At 46.4% G+C, this 24345-nt stretch overlaps 1 protein-coding gene across 1 annotated transcript in view; it reads left to right on the top strand.

Moving 5' to 3' along the window:
- Positions 1–24345, top strand: part of GALNT18 (polypeptide N-acetylgalactosaminyltransferase 18) — a 338232-nt gene that overhangs the window by 259710 nt on the left and 54177 nt on the right. The window contains exon 7 of the mRNA XM_077866468.1: positions 17360–17545. Coding sequence (XP_077722594.1) covers positions 17360–17545 — 186 coding nt within the window. The remainder of the gene's footprint in view (positions 1–17359; positions 17546–24345) is intronic.

A 24345-nucleotide genomic window follows, 5' to 3' on the forward strand; every position in this document is an offset into this window, starting at 1 on the left:
ACAGTTGGTAGCCATACTAGCCACAATCTAGATGATTATGCAATATTAATAATAATGATGATGATGATGATGATGATGATGATGATGGAAAGAACTCCCATTTAGTATAGATTATTGACTCATCACTTCGTATATAGTATTGCATTAATTTTTATATAAGCACCATGGGGGCTGTGTTGTTATCCCCATTTTATAAATTAGGAAGCTAGAGGAAACAGGAAAAATACCTCCCTAGGGGCATCTGGATGGCTCCATTGGTTGAGTGTCTGCCTTTGGCTCAGGTCGTAATCCAGGGGTCCTGGGATCAAGTCCCACATCAGACTTCCTGCTCAGCGAGGAGTCTGCTTCTCCTTCTGCCTTTCCTCCTATCCGTGATCTCTCTCTCTCTCAAATAATAAATAAAAACTAATAAAATACCTTCCTAAATCACTCAAGATTAGAACCAGCCTGGTGGCTTTGAGACCTTATCATTGTGTTATGTCACTTATCCACCTCTGCCCTCGGGGTTTAAAATCATCCATGGCATGAAGTTTAATTTCTGTGTGGCCAGCATTGCTTTGGAAAATGACCACAGTACCATTCCAGTGCTTGGTGATTCCTCCAAATCCCTCATGAGATACAGGGCCGGGGTCAGACAATTTTTACCTGAGGTCACAGGAGACCTCTCAACTGGAAGGGGTGACAGACAACTGAGCCAAAAGCCAAAGTGCAGAGAGTCAGAAAGGAGGTAGATGGAGATGCTGCTAAATGAGAGGACCCAGAAAGAGACAGGAAGTCAAAATTCTGAGTTCAGGAAACCAGAGACACAGAGGAGGAAGAGAAATCAAAGAAGGGTCTGCAGCAACTGCCTAGAACAGTTGTCACTGTTATTTGAGACTTTTACAAAATGTATCTTTGGTTAAAGGGCTATAGACTTGGCTAAAATTACCAGTGAAAGAGGTCCAGGCAGGTTAATGTGTGCTTGTCAAGCCTGCTGTGTACTGAAGCAGATGACAGACTATATGGTTCTCCCCAGAGGCCTCGGCCTCAGAGGTCTGAGTAATCTCGGCTCACTGCTAGCATCATGGCTGTTCTCACCCAGCCACGAGGAGGATAATAAAAAACACTGGCTCCCACAGTTCCAGGTAAATCAATTCGTCTGCTAGCACAGTCAGAGAGACTTAAGAAGGAAGACAAAGGGTGTGAGCACCAGCATTCCCGCTCAGCTAAAAAGGTCTCAGGAAGCCACCAGATGCAACATCTCATAGAAAAGCTGTGCGTAGATTTTCTTACCTCCCATCCCTGGAGACAGAGAAAATTAAACACCTTAAATTGGATTTTGCTCGGGTTGCTTCTAAACATTATGGTTGGGCCAAGCCAGCTGGAGCTAGAGTTCAGAATAATCTGAGAACTTGGAATCACACATCCTTGTGTGTGCACACACGTGCCCTGCCACTATTTTATATCATTTTGTCATGAATTGAAATCTGCTTTGGCATTGTCCTTCAGCCACTGTCATGGGGCAAAGCCTATAGAAGGCTGACAGCCGCACGATGGGATAAGTATTCATCTGTGCAGTCTTCTGAGGCCAAGGACTTCAAAGACACCCAACACAGGTTTCAACTTTGCAGGCTTTTATACTTCCTAACAGAATTTTCCCAGTGACTCAAAGCTTTAGCTAAAGCACTGTCCGCATGCTCCCTTAGCACTGTGTTGGATGCTAATAATAGTTTGAGTGATCATTGGAGGTCAAGACCTAGCCTTTTCTGGTCTTTATAAATGAGTTATTAAAGGTCTGACAAAGATGGCATTGAGCTGGGAAGACCACATGATGGGAGATTTGGGGGTACCATTCACTAAGAAAGGGGTGTTTGGGATAGAGTTGGTTTGAAGGGGAAAATGGGGCATGTTTGATATTAGAAATAACAAAAGAAACAACCAGAAAGCTTGCATTATTCATGCATCTATCCATTCATACACTTAGCATTTCTTATGCTGCTTATGTTATGCACTTGGCCCAGAGAAATGAAATGCCTGGATCCTGACTTCAACACGAAGCCAGCACTTGCATCACTAAAGGTAAAGAGATTATTTGGAGGTGAGCCGGGGGCTCAGGTGCCCTCTTTGTGCCCACTCAAGGCAAGAGGATGGAGGAGCCCGGTGAGGACTAAAAAGAGACTTTGGAATTGAACATGGAGGGCAGGTGGCAGGGAGGTGCCCATCATTACACAGAGGAATCAGCTAGGAAGAGAAAAGCTGGATTGGTGGGAAAATCACAGATGTCAGGAGAAGGCAGCATCTCCGGAGTGCAATAGCCAAGCTAAGATGAATACTGACGATAATAGCTACCATCTTTGGAACACTCCTTTTGTGCTTACTGCATGTATTTAATCCTAGACACTGTGCTAAGCACTGGGTGTACTGGGATGAGCAGGATAGTGTAGGCTGTGCCCTCATAGAGCTTACATTCTAGTGAGTTTCATGCTGTATGTCATTTATGACTCCCAAGAACTGCAAGAGGCTAGAATTATTATCCCGTTTTACAGATGAGAACACAGGGACTCAGAGAGGTTGAGTCACTTGCATAGGTCCCACAGAGAAAGGGTGGTGGAGCTTGGATATGAGCATGGCTCTATCTGATGCCAATGCCTCTGAATCCTCAGCCTGTATATGAGAATGCAAGCAGAGAAAGGATCTATGGATGTGCCTGGAAGGCGGCTTGTCCCTGGAGGGGTATAGCTATAGGAGACAGATTTCAAAGGACTAAGGAGGGAGTGGAGGAAAGCTGATAAGAGGCAGGGAGGTTAGAGATTGTATTTGACCATGAATGGAGGGAGAGGGTGACCCAGTGTCTCCTTATAGGCAGAGGCCAAGTACCAGCACCCTGGGAAAGCACACACTTGACCTTAACAGTGTGGTTGAAATTTTCATTTCCTTCTAGGTGGTCAGCTATGGCTAGCCCTGCAGTGCTGGGATGTGTCCACTAGGTGTGGCCTCCTGGAACCCATAGGGCCTGAAATGCCCAGAGCCTTGAGGTCAGAGAAACCCAGGACCTACAGGGCCTAAACCCCAGGATTTGGGGTCTTCCTTGCTTGTGATCTTCATATGTGTGGGAAGCTCAGCACCCCCACCTGCCCGGAACCATGACCCTGCCATGTTCAGGGGCCAGAAGGCATCGGAAAACATTGAAAGGCTCCTTTGCCCTAGTGCATTACTGAGCGCACGAGCCATGAGTAACTGCGGTTACCAACCAGCCGCCGAACAGACGCAGTTTAACAGTACATTGTAAAAGTTTTACGGTTGTAAAGATAAATGCAAAATTAATCCCTAAAGAACAAAGCAATTAAAAAAGTGCCTAATGAAGCAATTAGCTAGAAATGGTGGGGAGCAGGAAAGGGAGAGCGCCCATGGACGATTTTACTCTGGAAGGGTCTTCACACTTATGTTTTTTTAATTGTGTTCAATGAGGGAGCCATAGGAGAGTAAGATTCATAAGATGCACAGAAGAGGTAATAATTGATAAAGAGTTTGGAGAGTCAAACTGAAGGAAATTTTTACTTCCTTAAAAAGTTGGGACTAAGGAGGAAAAGAGCTATAAAGACCATTATTGGGATAATTAATGAAATTTTATTATAGGCTATGGATTAGATAATAGTAATGTATCAGAGTTTAATTTCCTGATTTGGGGGAAAAGGGAAAAATAAAAGCAAGAAAAAAAACCTGGAAGCCAGCAATGTATGCTAAAGCTCTGGAGAGTCACTCATTTTCATTCTCTCTCTCTCTCTCTCTCTCTCTCTGTTTTATCCTTTTGTGGTGTTTTGTTTTTCGTTAGCTGAGTCTCCCTGTTGTTTTATATCAGATACCGGAAGGTAGGCTCTTGCCACCATTACATTCTAGTCCTACTTTTCCAGGAAGGGGCCACCAGGCAAGGCCAAAATCAGTCCCTTATGGTGACAGACAGTGAGCAGGGGCTCCTCCCCCTTCCTCTCCCTTCCTTTCTTCTCCTTTTCCTTCATCCTCCTCTTCCACATACTGTTGTAATTTTTTTCTCGACAAGACCTGATATTCATAAACCTGAAGTTGCAGAAGGGGAATTCAGAGACATCTACTCCCATTACAAGTGCTTTTTACTCTGGGGGTACCTGGCTGGCTTGCTCGGACTCTTGATAACTGCTCATGTTATGATTGTAGAGTCGTGGGATCGAGTCCCTGTGGAGCCCTGGGTTGGTGGCATCAGGCTTCACACTCAGTGAAGAGTCTGCTTGAGATTCTCTCTTTCCCTCTCCCTCTGCTCCTCTCCCAACTCGCATGCACTCTCTTTCTAAAAAAAAAAAAAAAAAAGCTCTTTGTAAAGGGATGCAAGAAGTAGGATACTGATAAATATAATTTCCCAGTGCTTGTGCATGACTGTTTACAGAAATTGCCTCTACACCCAAGTTTTTCTATCAAGCAAAGGTTACCTGAACATAAAGCCAGTCCTGAAAATAGTTAACCCCTGGTGTCAACTACTCCAGGAAATAACAAGTACTCCCATTAGGTCCTGTCTCTCCCTATGTGTGTGCTGTCTATCTAGTTTTGGAAAGTACAAGGGACAGACCCCAGTCCCTATCCTTGCTTGGTGCAGCCCCCAGCAGGTGATGGAGTGATGAATGTGATGTGCCCCACTTTATTCATTATGCCTGCTTCAGATGCTGCTCATCAGTAAGGGTCTTTATGACCTGGGTAATTTTCACTGCCCTGGATTGTAGCTATGTAAAGAAATCATGAAGTAGGGGAGATAAAATGTTAGTAATGATTGCAAGACAGTTTTCTTAGCTCTCAGCATTTCTGAAATCAAGTCGTGCCCTATTAAATTTGGCCTGTATAAGTAAATAATAAATAGATAAATAAATTACAATTTATTATCCCAACCAGAACACTTCTGAGAGTGAAAGGAGGTACTACCAACAATTGCACTAGAGCAATAGGCATAAACCAATAGTACCATGGGCAAACCAGGACACATGGTCACTCAATTTATAATCTTATGTGTACATTTAATGCAGTTCTTTCCTTTGACATCATTTGTTAGGTGCCCGTCATATGTGACTTTGAACATACGATGCTTAAAATTACATGTTTAACAGTGAGCATACAATGTTTAAAAAGTAAACACAGCCCCTTCCCTCTTGGAGCTAATGGCATAATGGCACAGACAGCTGATAAAAGGGAACAAAGAATAAATATACAGTCACAAATTTCAGTAAGTGCTATATCAATCAACTCAGGCTGCCATAACAAAACACATAGATGAAGTGGCTGAAACAATGGAAATTTGTTTTTTGACAGTTCTGGAGGCTAGAAGTCTGAAATCGGGGTGCTGGCATGGTCCGATGCTAGTCAGACCTCTCTTCCTGGCTTGTGTACAACCACCTTTTCACTGTGTCCTTACAGGGTAGAGCTCTAGTGTCTCTTTTGTCTTCTTATGAGGACACTAGCTCTGTCTGGCCAGGGCTCCACCCTTATGGCGTCATTTAACTTAATCACCTCCTTAAAGGCTCTATTCCAGTATAATCACATGGGGGAGTTAGGGCTCCAACATATGAATTTGGTGGAGGGGGGACACAATTCAGTTCACGGCAAATGCCACAGCAGAAAACACAGAATGTAAGTTCCAGAAAGTCAGGGACTCTGTATGTTTTTGCTCAATGACAAAATTCTCTCATACAACAGTGCCTAGCACATAGTAAGTGCTCAATAAATGATTGTTGACTTGAATTAAAGCAGAGAAGGGACATGATCTGACTTAGAGTTTTAGAAGGTGGATTGCAGAGCAAGAAGAGTTGAAGCAAAGAGGCTTTTTAGGAGACTGTTGATGGAGTTGTCCACACATAGAAAATGGTGGCTCAGACCAGGCTGTTGACTCTGCAGATTGAGAGATGTGATTAAACTGAAGCTATACTTAGGCAGTAGAACTGAGTGCATTTGCTGATGTATTATTGGATGTGGAGGGGGAGGAAGAGGATGTAGTTATGGATGAATTACATAATTATTGATGTAGGCTTTAGGCTTTAGCTATTAGGTGGATGATGGGAAGACTAGGGGACAGATGGGGAGGCAGGGAAGGAAATTGAGAATGTGGTTTTGCACAAGGCAAGCTTGCGATGCCTGAGAGACACACAAGTGGAGGTGACATGTAGGCAGTTGGATATATAAATCTTGAGCTCAGAGGAATGTAGCTCATTTAATTCTCACAACTATTTTTGCATTGTGTCATTTTTGTCTCCATTTCACAGACGAGAAAATTGAATGTTAGAAGGTGAAATGAATTGCCTAAAGTCACCAGTCCAGCAAATGAGAAATGTTGGCTTTGACACCAACACTGCTTAACCCCAGAGCCTGTGCTCTGAACCACAGGGACCTCCTGTCTCTCAAGAGGCACAGGTCTTAGATACATTTCCTACTCTGCTTCTAAATTATCACCTGACCTTGAGCCTCACTTTGCTCACCTGGGAGATGATGGGAGGTAAATCTGTTTGGTCTCCTTCAGTTCTGTACTGCAAGCTGATCTCCTTTATAAATCCCATTTTTAATGTGAGTTTGCTGTAGGTACCTTTCAGAGATCAGACTCAGACTGACAATTCATTTTGATGCGTATGAAAAGGGCAAATCTCTAAGTGAAGACCCAGCGCACCAGCTTTTTAAATCTGAATTCCAATGGAGTAAGAGGAAAGCTGCTAGAACAAATACCATTTCTGAGGGAGAGAATATTCAGCATCTCAGATTCCTTTTTATCATCTGATTGGTAATCTTCAGGGCCCCACTGATCCAAATAAGGGGATGATGCTTGGGCCAGACACATAGACTCCTCGAATGTCTGTGCCCCAAGTCCACCAAACAGCCAAACTTTCCCACCTATGCCATCTCAGTGACACATACGTGACTGAGCCATGTGGCCCCTGATGTTCTGGGGGTGTTGGGGGGTAGTGATGACAGAGCGTATCCTTTCGTCCAGTGGTTTCCTGGTTGCTTTGCATTTCAGAAAGGATTCTCCTTACTTACCATGAGCTATAGTCTTCAGACATTGGTCCAAAGAGTCATTCCTTGGGCCAATGTCACCCTTTGGAGGGGGCACCTGATAGGGATCATCAATTTGAATTTGATTGGGACATGCTAATGAGCCATTCATATGTGTGGGATTTGTTTCTGATTAGATTAAGCTTCTGAGAGAGGAGAGAAACAGCCACTGATTAAAGACATAAAAAAGGAAACACTTTAAATGAGTAAGTGGTTCATCTTCATATAGCAAAGTATAAATTAAACATAGTCCAGGGGATCAGCTTTGAATAACAGCTGGATAGAGTGGGCTTTTCTGAATACGTCCACAAGGAGAAGATGCTCACGGCAATTCAAAGGGACTTAACCCACCAGAGAGGGCATTGAACACTCCGGAGTAAATGGATGGGCCAACTTATCTGATAAAAATGACTCTCGGGCTAGCAATGAGAAAGGTTTTATTTGGATTTTAGAAAATTGCTCCCCGAGTCCCTGTGACATTCAAGCTTATTATTATTCTCTAGCAGCATCAGTGATGGTAATGGGGCCAGAGATCTTAGCTCAAAACAAAGACTCGATTAGAGTAGACACCACACGTGTCAATGGGACCCTGATTTGGAACTTAGCTAATACTTCTCTCTCAGAGCATGGGACTTCTATAGTTTGGGTTCTATAGAAATGCCTAGACTGGATTTAGCCAGCCTTCCCAGCCTCATGCGTGAGAAGCTGTGAGGGTCAGCCCTGTCACGTTACCTGACCAAGGCCGGGGTGTGGCTGCAGCCCTGGACTCACCTGGCTCACTCCAGAATTAGAGGAGCAGCCACAGGGCTACTGCCTCGTCGTCTGGGGCACCCTGAGCTGTGCATGACCTCCAAGCCACAGCCTTATCCTCTTCCACTCTGCTGGCTTCTTTCTTTGTTTTCTGACCTCTGCTCTGGTTCTGAACATGAAGCAGACTCTCACCTACAGCCTGTTTTGCAACAGTCCTAACACCGCCTTCTCCTGGTGGCCCCACTCCCTGGGATCAAATCTATTTTCTGTAGATTTCCCAGCCTCTGTGGGGTCCAGACTCATCTGACCAGACTCATCACCTGGACTTGGGAAGTTGTCACCTTCTGAACAATCTTTCCCCATGCCTGGAACTTTCTGTTACAAAGTCCCAGTTGATGGACTAAATCCCTGATTATCGGTGCTGCAGAGCCCAAGCCTCTCTGGTCACTTCGCCCCTTTGACAGCTTGTATTAATCAAAGCTACACCAGTAGCCCCCAAGCCCCAGAGGCTTAACCCAGAACAAGTTTCTTTCCTGCTCACATTAGTCTCCTGCAGGGTGGGAGGCTGTCCTGGGCAGCTAGTCTCTTAGTGGTGACTTCCCTCAGGGGGTTCACCATCTTTGAACTTGGAGATCATCCTGCCTTAAGCATCCAGCAGTTGGGAGGGAGAGATGTAGAAGTGCTCATGGACTTCCCACACTGGATCCTTACCGACCTTGGTCCGGAAATGACCATTTCATTGGGCTGCTCACAGGATCCCTCCTGACTGTGAGGGAGGATGGGATATATAGAGGAGCAGACATTCGTGAGCAGTAGAAGTCTACTGCACCCTTGAGGACTATCCTCCTCCTGGCTCCACTTCACTAACCTCAATATGTTCAGGCCGGACTTCTTCCTTTTGGTCATGAATTCAACCTAGCTTGAGTGTGGGGCAATATTAACCAGGCCCACTGGCTGGTATGAGATCTGAGGTTACCATGAATAAACTCTACTTGGTTGAAACCATTAAAAGATGCCCGCTGTTCTCAATGACCACATGTTTGCAAAGCAGTCCTCATGAAATTTCCCATGACGAAGTGAACTCCCTGACCCCAGTCTTTATAGTCAGAGCCCTGGGGTCTGAGGAAAAGCAGAGTTCCCTGTATGTGATGGGTTAGTTTGCTGAGCCTGGAGCCATCCCTGCCCCTCGGTTTCCTGTAGGTAAGAAGCTGTTTCAGCAAATCTCAAGTCCCCGCAAAACAGCCTTTTAACTTTCTCTTCATGAAAAGCTTCCAGACATTCCAGCCCAGCTGGTCTCTTCTTGGAATTTCGCCAGACGAATCCTCCTGCTGCTTTCTGATAGTTATGAAGAATCCTTTTCAAACAGGGAAACTGCTTCAAGTGCTTCTTAGAGCTGACCCCCAAATCAGACCCCTTTAGGGACACCTTCCAAGAAAAAGCATCACTTTTTTTTCCCAAGCAGCAATTCTGTCCAGAGGACTCTTTGGCAATGTTTATTGCCAGAAGAGGGCTTGGAGAAACTATATCCCCAGGGAGTGCTTTTCTGTGGGGTCTGATGGAAGAAATAAGCATTGTCAGACTTTAAAAATGTTTTTTTTACACTTTAAAATAATGAAGTATCTACCCTTAGAAACCTGGAAAGACACCAAGGAAAGTATACTGGAGATAATTCAGCACTAAGGCCCAACTCTTGATTCCACATTCATGCAGTAAGTATTTATCAAGCACTGGTCATGTGCCAGGCCCTGTGGAGACACTAGAGATTCCTTCATGAGGGCAAGGTGCCCGTGGGTCTTCTCTTGAAGGCTGGTGTTGCAGACCTAGAAACAGGCTAAAGCCCCAGCCCCCTGAACACCAAGGAGTTACAGATTAAAGCTACGGCAAGAGTCAACTTCACATCCATTGGATTGGCAAGAATTAAAAAGCTGGACAATGCCAAATGTTGGCGAGATTGCGAAGCAACCTGAGAGCTCATCTGCGCTGGTGGGAGCAGGGCTTGCTATACTCACTCTGGAAGAGTTTCTCTTTCCTGCGGAAAGTTGAATGTGTATACAACCTATGCCTCAGAAATTCCCCTGTGGTGTAAACACACACGGAGAGGTGCTTGCTCTTGGGCGCCAAGAGACATGCATAAGAATGTTCCAAGGAGTGCTCTTCATTATACTGGAAACAGCCAGGCTGTCGACCAACAAGAGGATGTATAAGTAAACTACTGTGTATTTATACAATGGAACACTATGGTGATGAAAATAAATGGACCAAGAAGCAAGCTGCAGAATGCAGACAATATGCTTTCATTTATATAACGTTCAAAAACAGGTAAAAACCAAATAGGTAGTGTAGGTTGATGGCAAGGAAATTAACAAAATTCAGGATAATGGGTTGCCTTTGGGAGTAAGGAAGAGCACACAGTTTTCTGAGTTACTGCTAATGTACTGTTTCTTAAGCAGGATGGTAGGTAAACAGTTGTTCCTTGTATTATGCGTCTTTAACTGTGCCTATGCACACAGCTACCCTAAGTGCTGTGCACGAGAAAGTATAGGTGATACAGCAACATGTGGCAGAGGCATTTAACCAAATTTAGGGCAGCCAGGAAAAGTAGGTAGGAATTACTAGACAAATAAATGTATTGCGAGGAAAGAATTCCAGAAAGGGAATAGTATGGGTGCAGGGCAGAAATACCAAGAACAGGACTCCCAAGTCTGCCCCAGGAATTAAAGAGAAGTCGGTGTAACAGGATAGCAGAGGATGGCAGATGAAGCTGCAGCAAACAGGAGGGACCAGGTCTCAGAAGTCTTCCAAATCACGTTGAGGAACGTGACCTTTCTCTGGAGACTGAAGTTTGCAAGTATAGGAATGAGATGCGTTTTGGAGCAAGGTTGGCTCCATGCTTTACATTGTCTCATCCTGGCTCCCCCTCTGCGCCATCACACCCTTAACTTCAGCTTGCTGGTGGCTTCTGGCATTTGTCACAGCTTTGCCCAGACTCGGTCCCTCTTCCCTTCTTCCTCCCGTGAGGACCAGGCCTAGGGTGAGGTGAGAGCAAGGTGCCCAGGGCACAGAATGGAAGGACACCCAGAGAAGGAGGGCCCTGCGCAGCCCTGGTCGGCATCTTTGTTTGCCTGCATTTCTGACCCTACAATCATCCTGCAAATGAGTTCCTGGCCTTGTGCCAGCTATTCTCAGGCCTCGATCTCAACCTCCAGCCTCCTTGTCTTCCTTCCCCCAGCCTGCCTGCTTTGGCTTTCTACTCTGTCTCAGCATTTCACAGCCAAGTTAGGCGAGACAGTTACACATAAAAAGCTAATTAACAACATGAGCCAAGAAATACGGACCACATGAGTGGTACAAATCATGTGTTTCAGGAGTTTGGGGGAACTGGGCCAGGCTGGCTTTGGATGGATGGAGAGCAGGAAGGAGGCTTTCTAGACTAAAGGAATAGTGGGAACATTTTGGCAAGAGCAAAGAGATCATTAAAAGTCATGAGGAGATAAAAAGCTGGACAGGATTTGGGATCCTGTGGTCCATGGCTGTGAAGTACAAGGCTGAAATGCCACCACCCCTGAGCCCTTGCGTACAGTAAACATTATTAATAAATTGTGGCATGTTTTTCCATTGAGCCCGGAGAATCCTTCTCAACACAGTGCTTCGGAAGGACATTAATAAGTGAATGGATTTAACATGGAAGTATTATCTGCTATCCTTGACATAGACTGTGGAGTGATCACAAGTCTCGGAGTGGGAGAAATGGTCCAACTGTATCCTGTTTGCCTTGCCTCCAGTGTCTCCCTATTTTACAGCTTCCAATTTATGACTCTGCCAGTCGTGTCTCAAATACTTGGTGTCATTTGAGGTACTGGCAAGAAAGCGTAGAATCACAGAATGCAAGAAGTAGAAGGGATCTATCACGTCACTGAGTTCAGTTCCTCCATTTGGCAGTTAGGAGAAACCTGAGGCTGGGGAGGGAAACAGGCTTGTTTATGTAAGTAGCAAACAAACAGAACATAAACTCAGATCTTTTAGCCCTGACCTTGTACCAGCGGCTCCCAGTCCAGGAAAGGGAAAGGAACCTGACCTTTCCCGAGAACCCGTGACATGCCTGTCTTTGCTAGTGGGAGTTTTCTATAAAGCATCTCTTTTAAACCTGCCAGGGCATCATAATCCCCAATAAAAAGGCAATTGACATCCAAAGACAGGTTCAAGTCAAAGGCTAATGTGCAATGGAGGCAGGATTCAAACCCTCTCCATCAGCCCCCAAGACCTGCCTTTGCAGATGGTTCCCAGGCTTGGATGCTCCAAGCCTTTCTGCAAACAATAATAGGTTTAGGACTGTCTGGGAAGGGCTGGCAGTGAGTGAGACTGTGCTCCACGCTGAGTAACTGTTGTTTACCATCTCCTTCCCGTTCTTAGTCACCTCTGGGGGAAGCCCAGCAGCTCCTCTGTGGGTGTATGCAAGCCCCGGCCAGGTTGAGGGCTTTCTCTACGGTGCATTCATGGCTTCACAAGATGAAGCCGCCTGCTTTCCACGACACTCATTTGACGACTTGCCAGGTTTTACAACGTTAATTTAAGCTCTGCAGCCAAAGTGACTCTCTTCAGTTACAGCAGCGTGCACTTAAATGTCAGAGCTTTGCTGAAAAACCGCTTGGGTTTGAAGGAAGTCATTGTGTTCAGTAAAATCTGGCCACATTTTATGTTTATGGCCTTGATTAGGGGATCCAGCTGAGCGAGTTAAAACTGCCTCTCCGTAGTCAGTGAAAGCCCAGGACTCAGATTGCTGGAATCACTCGTTGAAGTGACGGTTATTGTGAATGTATACCGAATGCTTTGTGCCGGTGTATGCAACATGATCCTTGTCTTCCTGGAGCTTCTAGTCTAAGCAGGAGCAGGGGAGAGACTTTGAGAGAGTAAGGACATTAAGTGGAAGTGTTGTGAATAAGTGTTGCGGGGAGAAAGCGTGGGGCGCTGTGAGTATTCCGAGGGAACCTAATGGGGGTGATCAGAGAAGGTAATATTTGAGCTGGGTAACAAGTTGGGGGGGAATTGTTCCAGAAGATGGAATAGCAGGTGCAAAGAAACAGGGATAGGGAAGAACTTGGTGTGGTCAAGAAATATATTTCCCCTCGCCCATCCAGAAGCCACAAGATCCAGCCTACATCCAGGAGTCCCCAGTGCCTCCCTTGTTGTAAGGAGCCAGGCTCACATGCAGCCTATGTATAAATCAGGCTCTACATCTTGTAGGTGCTTCCTATGATCCCGTGACCTCATCTGCCTTCTTGTTTACCCTTGGCCTTCATTTCTCAGCTGTGTCTTTGGTGCCCACCTTCCCGACCCTCCCTCTGTTGGCACCCTCACCCCCTGGAACTTGCAAGGCTACGCCATCGCTGTCTCCCACATCTTTGCCGTCCATCCAGTGGCCCTGCTTCTCTGGTACAATCCTTCTTGTCTGTAGCCTCCTTCTGCTTTGGGTCTTTCTACCTCATGCCAGCTGTGAAGTGTCCCAGACACAGCTCCCCTCCCCCATGTCCTCATTCCCTACCCCACCCAAAACTCCATGGAAGTTTCATGATGTCATCTTCCACAAGGTCCAAATGCCAGTGATCTTCTTTCCTATCCTTTGTCTACCATCCACGAGAGGGTCTCTGAGATCACCTGTAGATAAGACTTTGAGAATCTGTGTGTGTCAAGTTATTGGTCAGCAGAGCTGCTCATCACCCAGGGATCAGAGAGCACGGGCTTCCTCTTATTTACATCAGCATCATTGGGCAGGGTCCTGAAGCAGTGGGATAAGCCTGCTGAATCCACTCCCTTCTGCTCCAATGCCCAGAGACTGCTAGGAACCCAAAGGTGGCCTTCAAGACAGCTGCCACCACCCTCTCCGTCGATGAGTTCCTTTGCACAGAAGGGAGGAGAGCGAGGATGACGTCTGGGTTGGCAAGTGCTCTGAGTCTCTAGGGAGGAGGCTGGTGCACCCTTCCACACTGGGCAGGGCACTCTGGAAGGCAGCCTGTCTCTTGGCTGGTGGGCTTCAACCAGATGTACAAATCCTCTGCACTTATATTTCTCCCAAAGGTGAATGTACAGGACAGCCAAATAGCAGTGATTATAAGGTTATTATAAAATAATAACGTGTGCAGGGGCTTCCTGAGCCCATAGCCCTATATGAGAATGACCTCTGTTACGCATGTTTCGTAGACAAGAGGTTAAGTGGCCTGAAGTGGCCCCTCAGCAGGCACACAGAGGCAACAGAATGGACTCAGGTGTCTCACCTCTACCTCCTTGGTAGGGGCGGGACCGAAGCAGGCCCAGGGTTGAACACGAATCCACACATCATCCCCCTCTTCCACTGGGCGAATTTGAGAGTTGGGCAGAGAAGTAACCTGCCAAAGGTGGCACAGCAGCAGGTGGCAGAAGCAAAATATTTGAATTTAGCTCTCACTGGTTCCAAAGCTGTGCTATCAAATTCTATGTGGGCCAGCCCCACCTCTGCTGGAAACCCATGATCTGTCCTGGACACCATTTAGCCCATGTCCTAAGGAGACCGCGAGGCAGGGGTGGAGTATGTAAGTGTATGTGCAGAAGTCCAGGGTTGGGAGAACAAACCATGCTGGGCAAAGTGAAAAAATGTCAGCGTGGCTATGGCATAGAGTGCTTGGGAAGCAAGCCCTGGGCTGGGGGCGGTGGGCAGGCCTGGGCCCCAGGAGCCTCGGGACTGTGCTGGTAGGGTACAGGGGGGAGGTGGTCCACTTGACACCTTGGAAAGATCACTCTGGCTGCTGGGAGGAGAAGAGCCTGGAGGAGCCAGGAGGGAGGAGGGAGATCAGTTGTTTGGAGTCTGTTGCAGAGTCTAGATGAGACATGACAGTGGTCTGGACAGGGGCGGTGGCCATAATGAAGGAAAACAGGAGTGGGTTTGAGACCCACCAGTGAGATCACACGGTTCCTTGTCCTGTGCACTCCAGGCGGATGGGAGGGGCAGCCGCCACCCTTCTGATCAGAACCTCGGCAGATGCGCCCACTCTAAGGTGAAATGGTGAACAGACTCTTTGAGAAACAGGTCTTGTAATGAAAGAGCTTTGTTATGAATCATGTTCTGTGTTGTGTTGCTGAAATATGCCAAGTAATAGCCTCCCTTCCAGTTGCAAAAGAATAATTACCCCGACTCTTTGTGTTGTCAATAACATATTCGGAATATTCACAGGCTTTCATTGCAAATCTGAGCAAAGTGAATTGGAAGTCAGCATGATCCCCAGCATGTATAGGTCATGGAAATGAAGCTACACAGCCTGAGGCCTTCCATGGCTTCCCCTCTTCCGTGAGCTTCACTGGGGATCAAACAGATCCTTTTGTCTTCAGTACCAGCTGTGTGGCCTTGGCCAAGGGACAGTCTTGAGTCTCAGTTTCCCCATTTGGAACTGGAGACGTTAACAACTGCCTCACAGGGTTATTCCGAAGAGCCTGCTGAACATAATTTGTATAGTAATGGCTGAGCTGATGGCATGTTTATTATGTGCCAGGCATTTTTCTAAGCACTCTGTGTATAATCACTTTAATCTCCTCGGTAACCTCATGAGAGAGGTGCTATTATAATCCCCATTTGACAGGAGGAAACTGAAACACAGTGAGATCGAGTGACTCACCCAAGGTCATGCAGCTAGTGTGAAACAGAGCCAGGATTTAAATCCAAGTAGTCTGGTTCCAAATCTTCTGCTCATAACCACCACACTGTGCCGCCTGCCCACATGCATAGTCCAGTACCTGGCACATGGGAGATACCCAGTGGGAGCGCTGGTTTCCCTTCCAGTGGTCCTAAATAATATACTAAATGCAAGATAAGCTCAGAAAGTAGAAAGGTGATCAGTTGCTTTCTAACTCTGACAGTCCCTAGAGACCAACCTACTGGTACAAAACAGGCAGAATAGAAAGCATTCTGTTCCTAACTCAGGGGTAATTAAGGGAAATTCAAAGGTGACCCTGGGGCAGCCCCGGTGGCTCAGCAGTTTAGTGCCACCTTCAGCCCAGGGCGTGATCCTGGAGTCCCAGGATCAAGTCCTGTATCAGGCTCCCTGCATGGAGCCTGCTTCTCTCTCTGCCTGTGTCTCTGCCTCCCTCTCTCTCTCTCTGTGTTTCATGAAAAAATAAATAAAATCTTAAAAAAAGAAGGTGACCCTAGAGTCCACTTATCTTGATGAAATGTATAGAATTGTTGAATCATTACATTATACACCTAAAACTAAGTATGTTAACTATACTTGAAGAAAAAAAGAAAGAAAGAAAAAACAAAGTTGACCTCATCTTGGATGAAGACTTATGGTCATTGATGGATACCTGTTATAAGTGTGAACATTATGTACCAAACTGTCCAGCTGACAGTGCCTGACAGGCAGCCACTGCTGTCCACCAAGAGGGGATGACTGTTTTCCCTCAGAAGCCTCATTTATCAGCTCTGCTCAAGTATTTCAGATTCATCTCATGTTTATTAAGCATCAACCACTTATTGATTGAGTGATTAAATATCATCATCCATATATTTATTCAACAAGTACTTACAAAGTACCTATATGTCCCAGGCCTTGTGTCAGGTGCTAGAGATGAGAAGTGGGTGAGATCCTGGTTCTTCCATCTAGGAAGAGAGAGGAAAGGAGGGAGGCTCATAGTTAAGCAGGAAGTTGTGATACCAAGAGCTTTGAGGACCAGAGAAGGGAGCAATTGGCTCTGCCCCAAGAATTTCACAAAGACCCTGCAACAGAGAGGTCATGTGACCAAAATCTTGAGAGATTATATTTTTTCAGCTGGAGAAGGAGTGGCATTCTAAAATGACAAATAGGATAGGCAAAAACCTAAGGGTACAAAAGGATATGCACATTCCAGAACACTGAAAGTTCAGAGTGACTGGAATGATTGTGGCAAGACTTCTAAGACATTGTCCCTTGACACTCGGAATAGAAGATCATTTTTCCTTTAAATAAAATTGCACCTAGTTCAAGCTCTTAGTCACTGAGGTCAGAGAGAAGTTTCACAGGGTTCCCTTCTTTGTCTCTCCCCCTCTCTTGGGTTCTATCAGAACTCAAACCTGAGGACAGATGGACCTAGAGACGGACACCTGGCTCTCTCCCTCTGATGATCACTAACCTGTGTCCAGACCCCTGTGGTCCATTTAAGGATGCTATCTCTGCTGGGAGTCTCTGCTGCTTCCTCCATGTCAAGCGTGGCTGCAGAGACCTTTCTGAAAATTTTTGTTAACTTCTCCACCAGGAGCAAAGAGAACTCAGATCTTTGGTCACAAAACATTTAATCTCCTCTTTGCGGAGTGGAAAGAATAGAAAGAGAAGGTGCATTAATTCTTTGCTTGTAAATCCATAGCAACAAGAAACAAGACAAAATGACTCAATAATCTTCCCTCTATAGGAGTACAAATAGGATAGAGCTCACTGCCTTTGCAGACAGTGGTCTGAGGAGACAAGATGAAGAGAGCTGGAGTTGCCCATGCTCAGGTTGCATGGGCACCTGTGGTCTGGTTTAGTGGCTCAGAGTCGGGTCCAGGCACTGATGAGTGGCTCTGTGTCTTCTACAGGTATGGCAGTGTGGCGGCAGCGTGGAGGTCCTGCCATGCTCGCGGATTGCCCACATTGAGCGAGCCCACAAGCCCTACACCGAGGACCTCACGGCCCATGTCCGCAGGAATGCTCTCAGGGTGGCTGAAGTCTGGATGGATGAATTTAAAAGTCATGTCTACATGGCATGGAACATACCCCAAGAGGTAGGAAGCCCCTGTGGATGGGTTTTGGGGGCTTTTCTGGGGAAACAAACACAAAAACAAAAAATATGGGACTAAATCCTTCTTCCCATGGATGAACCAGAGTTTTGTTACCCATGCTAGAGTAGACTCTCAACTCCCTGACATACCACATGTGGAAGAAAAGAGGCATTAAGCCATGTCTTACCCCACCCACATCCCTGGACAGCATGCTTAATGGGAGACTTCTTCTCTCCTGACCTCAGTATCCTTATTTTATTTTATTTTATTTTATTTTATTTTATTTATTTTATTTTATTTTATTTTATTTTATTTTATTTTATTTTATTTATTTTATTTTATTTTATTTTATTTTATTTATTTTATGGTTTATTTATTTTAAAAGATTTTATTTATTTGAGAGAGAGAGAGAGTGAGTGAGCATGAACAGGGGGAGGGGCAGAGGGAAAGGGAGAGAGAACCCCAAGCAGACTCAAGGCTGAGTGCACAGCCCGATGTGGGCCCGATCCCATGACCCTGAGATCACAACCTGAACTGAAACCAAAAGTTGGACCCTTAACCGACTGAGCCACCCAGGTGCCCCATCAGTATCCTCATTTTATCTTTTTTTTTTTAAGATTTTATTTATTCATAGAGACAGAGAGAGAGAGAGAGAGAGAGGCAGAGACACAGGCAGAGGGAGAAGCAGGCATCATACAGAGAGCCTGACGCGGGACTCGATCCAGGGTCTCCAGGATCACGCCCTGGGCTGCAGGCGGTGCTAAACCGCTGCGCCACCGGGGCTGCCCAGTATCCTCATTTTAAATGAGAACATTGGGAAGCTCCTGGGTGGCTCAGTCAGTTGGGTGTCTGTCTTTGACTCAGGTCATGATCTCAGGGTCCTGGGATTGAGCCTCTCATGGAGCTCCACATTCAGCCGGGAGTCTGCTTCTCCCTTTCCCTCTGCTCCTCCCCCCATTCATGCTCACTCACTCTCTCTCTCTCAAATAAATAAAATCTTTTTAATAAATAATTAAGTGAGAATGTAAGAGGTGGCTCCAAGTTTACTTCATGTTCCCAGGTCCTCAGCTTCTCTGCTATACAAATATATCAGAATTCACAAAACGCCCCTTAATCTCCCTGTAGACTGGGATCAGGCTTCTCCATGGAACCTTTGAGCAGAGTGATAAGAAACACCCATATGCCTCTAGGATTTCTTGAACCACGTGCATGCAGAGGGGATACACTCTTACAGGGAATCTCAAGAGGAGAAGGGAAGTGTTCTGGACATTCATAGGCTGTTTCTGACCTTCACAGAATCTCACCGTGGCTTGCTACTGTCCTCTATCCTTCTTGTCACCGACACTTAAGAAGTGCCAGAAAAAAAGCATTGTTTCTCTAGTAGATTCGTTCAGCCTTGCCATGTGTCATATGGAAATGACCTTAGACCACTGAATTGGGAAAACCCAACAGATGCCAGCCGCGGGATCCCAACCTGCTTACCAGCCTGTCTGCCTGGAGATCGTTGCTTATGTTGCAGTGTCTGAGACAGCTGTTGACTGCATGACCTCCTTCTTTCCCCTTGGGAGTCCTTTAAAAAGCTTCAGTTCTTTCTTCCTAATAGGGACATGATTGATTTTTGCCTGAAGTTTCCATATGAAGGCCCTATTCCCTGATCTCTACACCTTGCTAATGCTGCTCTGGCTAAGTGATTGAGAAAATAGCCTGGGCCATGCGCAGGAGCTTTTGGGCAGCACCCCCATTACCACCACCATCATGGAGGAGGAGGCTTGGGTTAAGATGTAGACTCCGGAACCAGTGACATTTTAGCAGTAGAAAGAATGAGGAGCCGAGAAGTACCAGCCAGGGTGCAGGCAACTCTAATGAACCAGCCCCAGGATTGCATCCCTGACTGTGGGAGTGTTTCTAGGGAAACAGCAGTGCCTTCTGGTCCCATCTGTGGCTGTGGGCGTTGGATCACAGTATTCTGGGGAGCATGCTAAGTACCACTGTGGGTGTCCTTTGATAGCAAAATGTTAAGAACACATGGAAAGTCCCCCAGGAACTTAGCAGTAAAGCATCAGAGATCCCCAGTCCGTTCGCCAAGTCTTGTCCATATTCCTGGCCCCCTTCTTTCCAGACCTCAAAACTGCACACCTTTTAGACTACTCTCTCGCATTGTGGCTGCCAGATGTGGAAATGGACAGTAAATCCATTGAATGGCAGAGAACCAAGTGAAACAAGCAATTAGAAAATGATCAAACTTGGTGTATGTCTGTGACTCTGCAGGGGAGTCATTCAAACCCAATCAAATAGGTGGGAGGAGAAGGTGTGAACTCAAGAAAGGCAGAAGAGGGATGGGAGTGTCCAGAATAAAGTCTCAGGTGGAGAAGGAAGAGGTCAGTGTGTTTTCTCAAAATCTATTCCCTGACCCCCACTTTCCCCTGCTTTATGCAGATCTCCTCACTTACCTCTTCTCAGGCTTCTGGAAAGAGTCAACACCTTTTCCCCTCCATTCACTTCTCAAGCCACATCCTGGGATTGCACCAAAACTGCTGGTGACAAAGGATCCTAACTGCTTAATGGACATTTTAAAGTCTTCAACGGGATGACAGCTTTCCCTTGAAACTCTATACTCACTTGGCCCCATGACACCACACCCCAGCATATCCCCATCTCTCTCCGATTGCTCTTAATTCCCTTGTGGGTGACTCTCACCTCCCTCGGATGCTTAAGTTAAGCTCCCAGGGATCCATCCTTGGCCAGCCACTCTCACTGTACATCATCTCCCTGGTGGTCCCATCTGTCACTGGGCGCTTCTCCCACCTACCTGCTGATAACTTCCTAACTAAGATCTCCAGCCCTGACTTCTGCCTGAAGCGTCAGACCCACAGCCGCACATCCCCAGCTGCTCCCTCGGGCACTTTAGTCTCAGTCTGGCAAAACGGAGAACATCTCCCCCCCCCCAGAGCAGTTCCTGTTCTTCCTCCCCATCACAGTCTAGGATAGCACCGTCTGCCCAGATCTAGGAGCTTGAAACTGAGCATCTTTCCCCCAAACCCCATTGCCAGCCCATCACCGAGCTCTCCTGTCCGTGTCTCCCCACTCACATCTGAGTGCAAGCCTTGTCCCTTCCTCTGCGGGAGCCTCTGACTAGTTTCCCAGGCTCAAGCTTATCCCCTTCAAATCTAGCCCCCATACTACCCAAAGTTATTTTAAAAAACCCCAAAAACTCACAGCGACCACGTCATTAAAGGATGCTTAAAATCTTTAAAGGACTCTCCGCAGGGCACAAAAGCAGGCAGAAAGCCGGGTGTTTGACACGCTTTCCCCTCTGCCTGCCTCCAGCCCGCCGCACCCACCCTGCTCTGGAGTCCGTGGGGGGAACGGACAGCGAGAGCCCCAGTCCATTCCACGCTTTCTTCCCTCCGTGTGTTGGCTCATTTTGTCCCCTCGGCTTGGAATTCCCTACCCGCTGCCTCTTCCCCAGTCTCCTCCCCGTTTCCCTCTGGCCTGTTAGACCCAGCACCAGTGACCCCTCCTCTAGGGAGTCAGCCTCAGTGGGAGAAAATGCCCCCTTTGCCCGCATGTCTCTATCATTGCATCACCACCCTGTAAAAGAATGTTCTGTTGTGTAAAAGTCTCTCTTTCTTTCTCTCTCCTTCTCTCTCCTTCTCTCTCTCTCTCTCTCTCTCTCTCTCTCTCTCATTAAACCATGGGCTCTCAAATCTGGCTGAACTTTAAAATCGCTTGTGCTCCAGCCCCAGAGATTATGACTTAATTGGTTTGGAAGGGGACCAGGAATCATCTTTTGGAAAGCTCTTCAGAGGCTCTAATGTCCATCCAGGGCTGGGAACCACTGCGTTAGACTCCAGGCTTTCTGGGGACAGATTGTACTCCTCATTTTTGTGTCACCAGGCCTCGCACAAGGCAGGGTACATAGTCAGAGCTCAGTGAAACCTCACTAATGCTTATTAACAAATGGATCTGCTGGCAGTGTATGTAATTCCTTTCTCCCTTGGTCAGTGGCTCCTAAAAGCACATCTGCAGGCCAACTGTATCAGAATCACTTAAAGAGCTTTTTAAAAAATACTGATTCTGGGTCCCATCCTGAGAGATTCTGATGAGTAGGTGTGGAGTGGTGCCAGCATCTGTTAAAAAAAAAAACAAAAACCCACAAACTTTCCAGGTGCTGGTTTGGGGCTGCCAAGTTTGAGTGATAGGAGTTGAGCTAATTCTGCTAGTCTTTCCAAATCCACCTTGAGTATCACCTACTCCAGGAAGCCTTCTGTGACTGCTCACCATCCCGGGTGTCCCACACAATGAAAGGGACTAAGGGCTCCTTCCTCTTCTGCTTCCCTACGTCTTCACGCTGTTTACTTGTCTGGATCTTCCAGATTCTCCTTTCAGGCAAAGTCTGTATCTTCTTCCTATTTGTAGGCACGTATTTGTATGTTCTCTGTGCTTAGGACAATGCCTGACACCTCCTGAAGACCAGCTGACAAAGAAAGAAGAGGGAGGAAGCGTGGTGCTCCGTGCCATCTATGTTTTCCCGGCTGCCCTTGATGTGGTGGTGTCCCAACACCTTGTGCTCAGCCACAAGCACATCCGTTACCTGTTTACCTCACCTTTGGTCTACAGCATCCCAGCTGTAGGTATAGAGCTGGACCCCTTCGACCCTGCCCTGTGGCTGCCCTGAGAATTATATAAGTTAGTGTATGTAAACACTTTGATCATGGCTCGGGGAATAGAAAAAGCACCAGATGAGTATTACCTCTTATTGTGGCCGGCCTTGCTTCTGCCCTCTGCCTTCCCACCCCAGCAAGGATCCCCCCCTTGCTGGGGATCCCTGGGCGGCTCAGCGGTTTGGCACCTGCCTTTGGCCCAGGGCATGATCCTGGAGTCCCGGGATTGAGTCCCGCGTCCGGCTCCCTGCATGGAGCCTACTTCTCCTCTGTGTCTCTGCCTCTCTCTCTCTATCTGTGTCTCTCATGAATAAATAAATAAAATCTTAAAAGAAATTAAAAAATAAAAAAATGAAATGCCCTTGCTGGGCCACCATCCTCCCTGGTTGCCTTCTCTGCTGAGTCCTCCCCAGGCTGTGTGCCCGCTAGAGCAGCTCTTTCACCTACTTCCTTACCATGTTCAGTCCTAAGCTTTTGGAAGGCCAGAAGAGCCTCCAGCTCTGGCATCCCTTCTACTTTAATTGGAAATCAGTTTGTTTATCAACAAACGGAAAGTTAGCCTGTACCAAAGCGTCGATATTTTCCTACACAGAACTCAGGAACTCCAGACCTACTCCTGCTTCTGGCCCAAAGACAGGCTGAGTGCCAGCGATGACTCACCATGGTGCATGGGTGATGGCCCTCCTTTGGGTTTGGCTACAAGAGACTGTGCGTGGCTGCACACACAGGCAGGAATACCAGACAGCTTTTTGTGTGGCTGAATATATTAAGTTTCCGAGGACTGCCATAACAAATTACTGCAAATTGAGTGGCTTTGAACAACAGAATTTTATTCTCTCACTGTTCTGGAGGCCAGAAAACCAAAATCAAGGTACTGGCAGTACTGTGCTTCCTCTGGAGGCTCTAGGGGACGATATTTCTTGCGTCTTCCAGCTTTTGGTGGCTCCTGGCATTCCTTGCTTTGTAAATGCATCACTCTAGTCTTGGCTTCTGTCTGTATGTCTCTCCATGTTCAAACGTCCCCCTCCCCTCTCTTATAAAGATAGTGGTCATTGCATTTAGTGCTCGTCTTAAATGCAGAATGATTTCATCTACAGATCTCTAATGAATTCTAATGAATTCAACTTATTTCCAAATAAGATCACATTCAGAGGTTCTGGGTAGACACGAATTTTGCAGGAGACACTATTCAACACACTCAGTATTTGGCAAAGGAGGAAGATATGTTTTGTTTTGTTTTTTAATAATAAGGGCCCTGGTGACCTTCTCTGAGCAAGTTGGCTTATTTTTCCATTTCTGCCCCCAATCTGAAAAGAGTTTGATGCAATTTACACTAAACACACAGTACAGATATACCAAACCATTAAAACAGAAAGGCAAAAGTCAACTAATAATCAGGAAGAAGAAAGGGGCATGGAATCCAGAAATATAAGCTGGCAAAACACTGATTCTTGAGTCTCCTAGAAGTTAAAGCAGATATGGACCTCTGTTGGATAGTTCTCCCACCTTCCATTAGGAGAGAGACAAACTTTCCCTTGATCCTAAGTGTAGAAAGTCTTCCCATGGGAACCCAGAATTTAAGAAAACATGGAAGACTTCCAGGGACTGGTTCTTCTGGTGGCCTCCCATAAAAGCTGAGACAAAGTGTTAATTTGTTTTCTTATAAAGGCAATTAGAACATGAAGGAGGAAGGCCTTCATGGGTCCTGGCAAATAGCTGTGTGCTGTAAGGATAAGGTGCAGAGAAGCTTAAGGGGCTAATACTTAACAGATCCCTTGAGGGGGGAGTGAGGGGAGTGAGTAGGTCACATTCATTGCCAATTGCTATGTTCAACACTTCATAAATATTTTCTCAATCTGGCCTCGTCCATACAGCCAGGCTCAGTGGTAGGTCAGGGGCACAGAGATTAGTCGAACGTGTTTCCTGAATCTGGAAGAGAAAGGCCAAGTAGCAGTTGCTGGGAGGGCTCTGGGCAGGAGCCGAGGAGTAGGCAAATCATAGATGAGGTCATTAAGACGGACTCAGAAGGTAGGTCCTTGCTGACATTGTACCTTAGCAGTCTGAAACCTAAACCCTCAGGTCATAGCAGATTCAAATTTTTATATGACCTAAGTTCTGGTGGGCAAAAATAAATATATT

Source organism: Canis aureus, chromosome 23, assembly GCF_053574225.1.
Source record: "Canis aureus isolate CA01 chromosome 23, VMU_Caureus_v.1.0, whole genome shotgun sequence".
Classification (NCBI taxonomy): domain Eukaryota; kingdom Metazoa; phylum Chordata; class Mammalia; order Carnivora; family Canidae; genus Canis; species Canis aureus.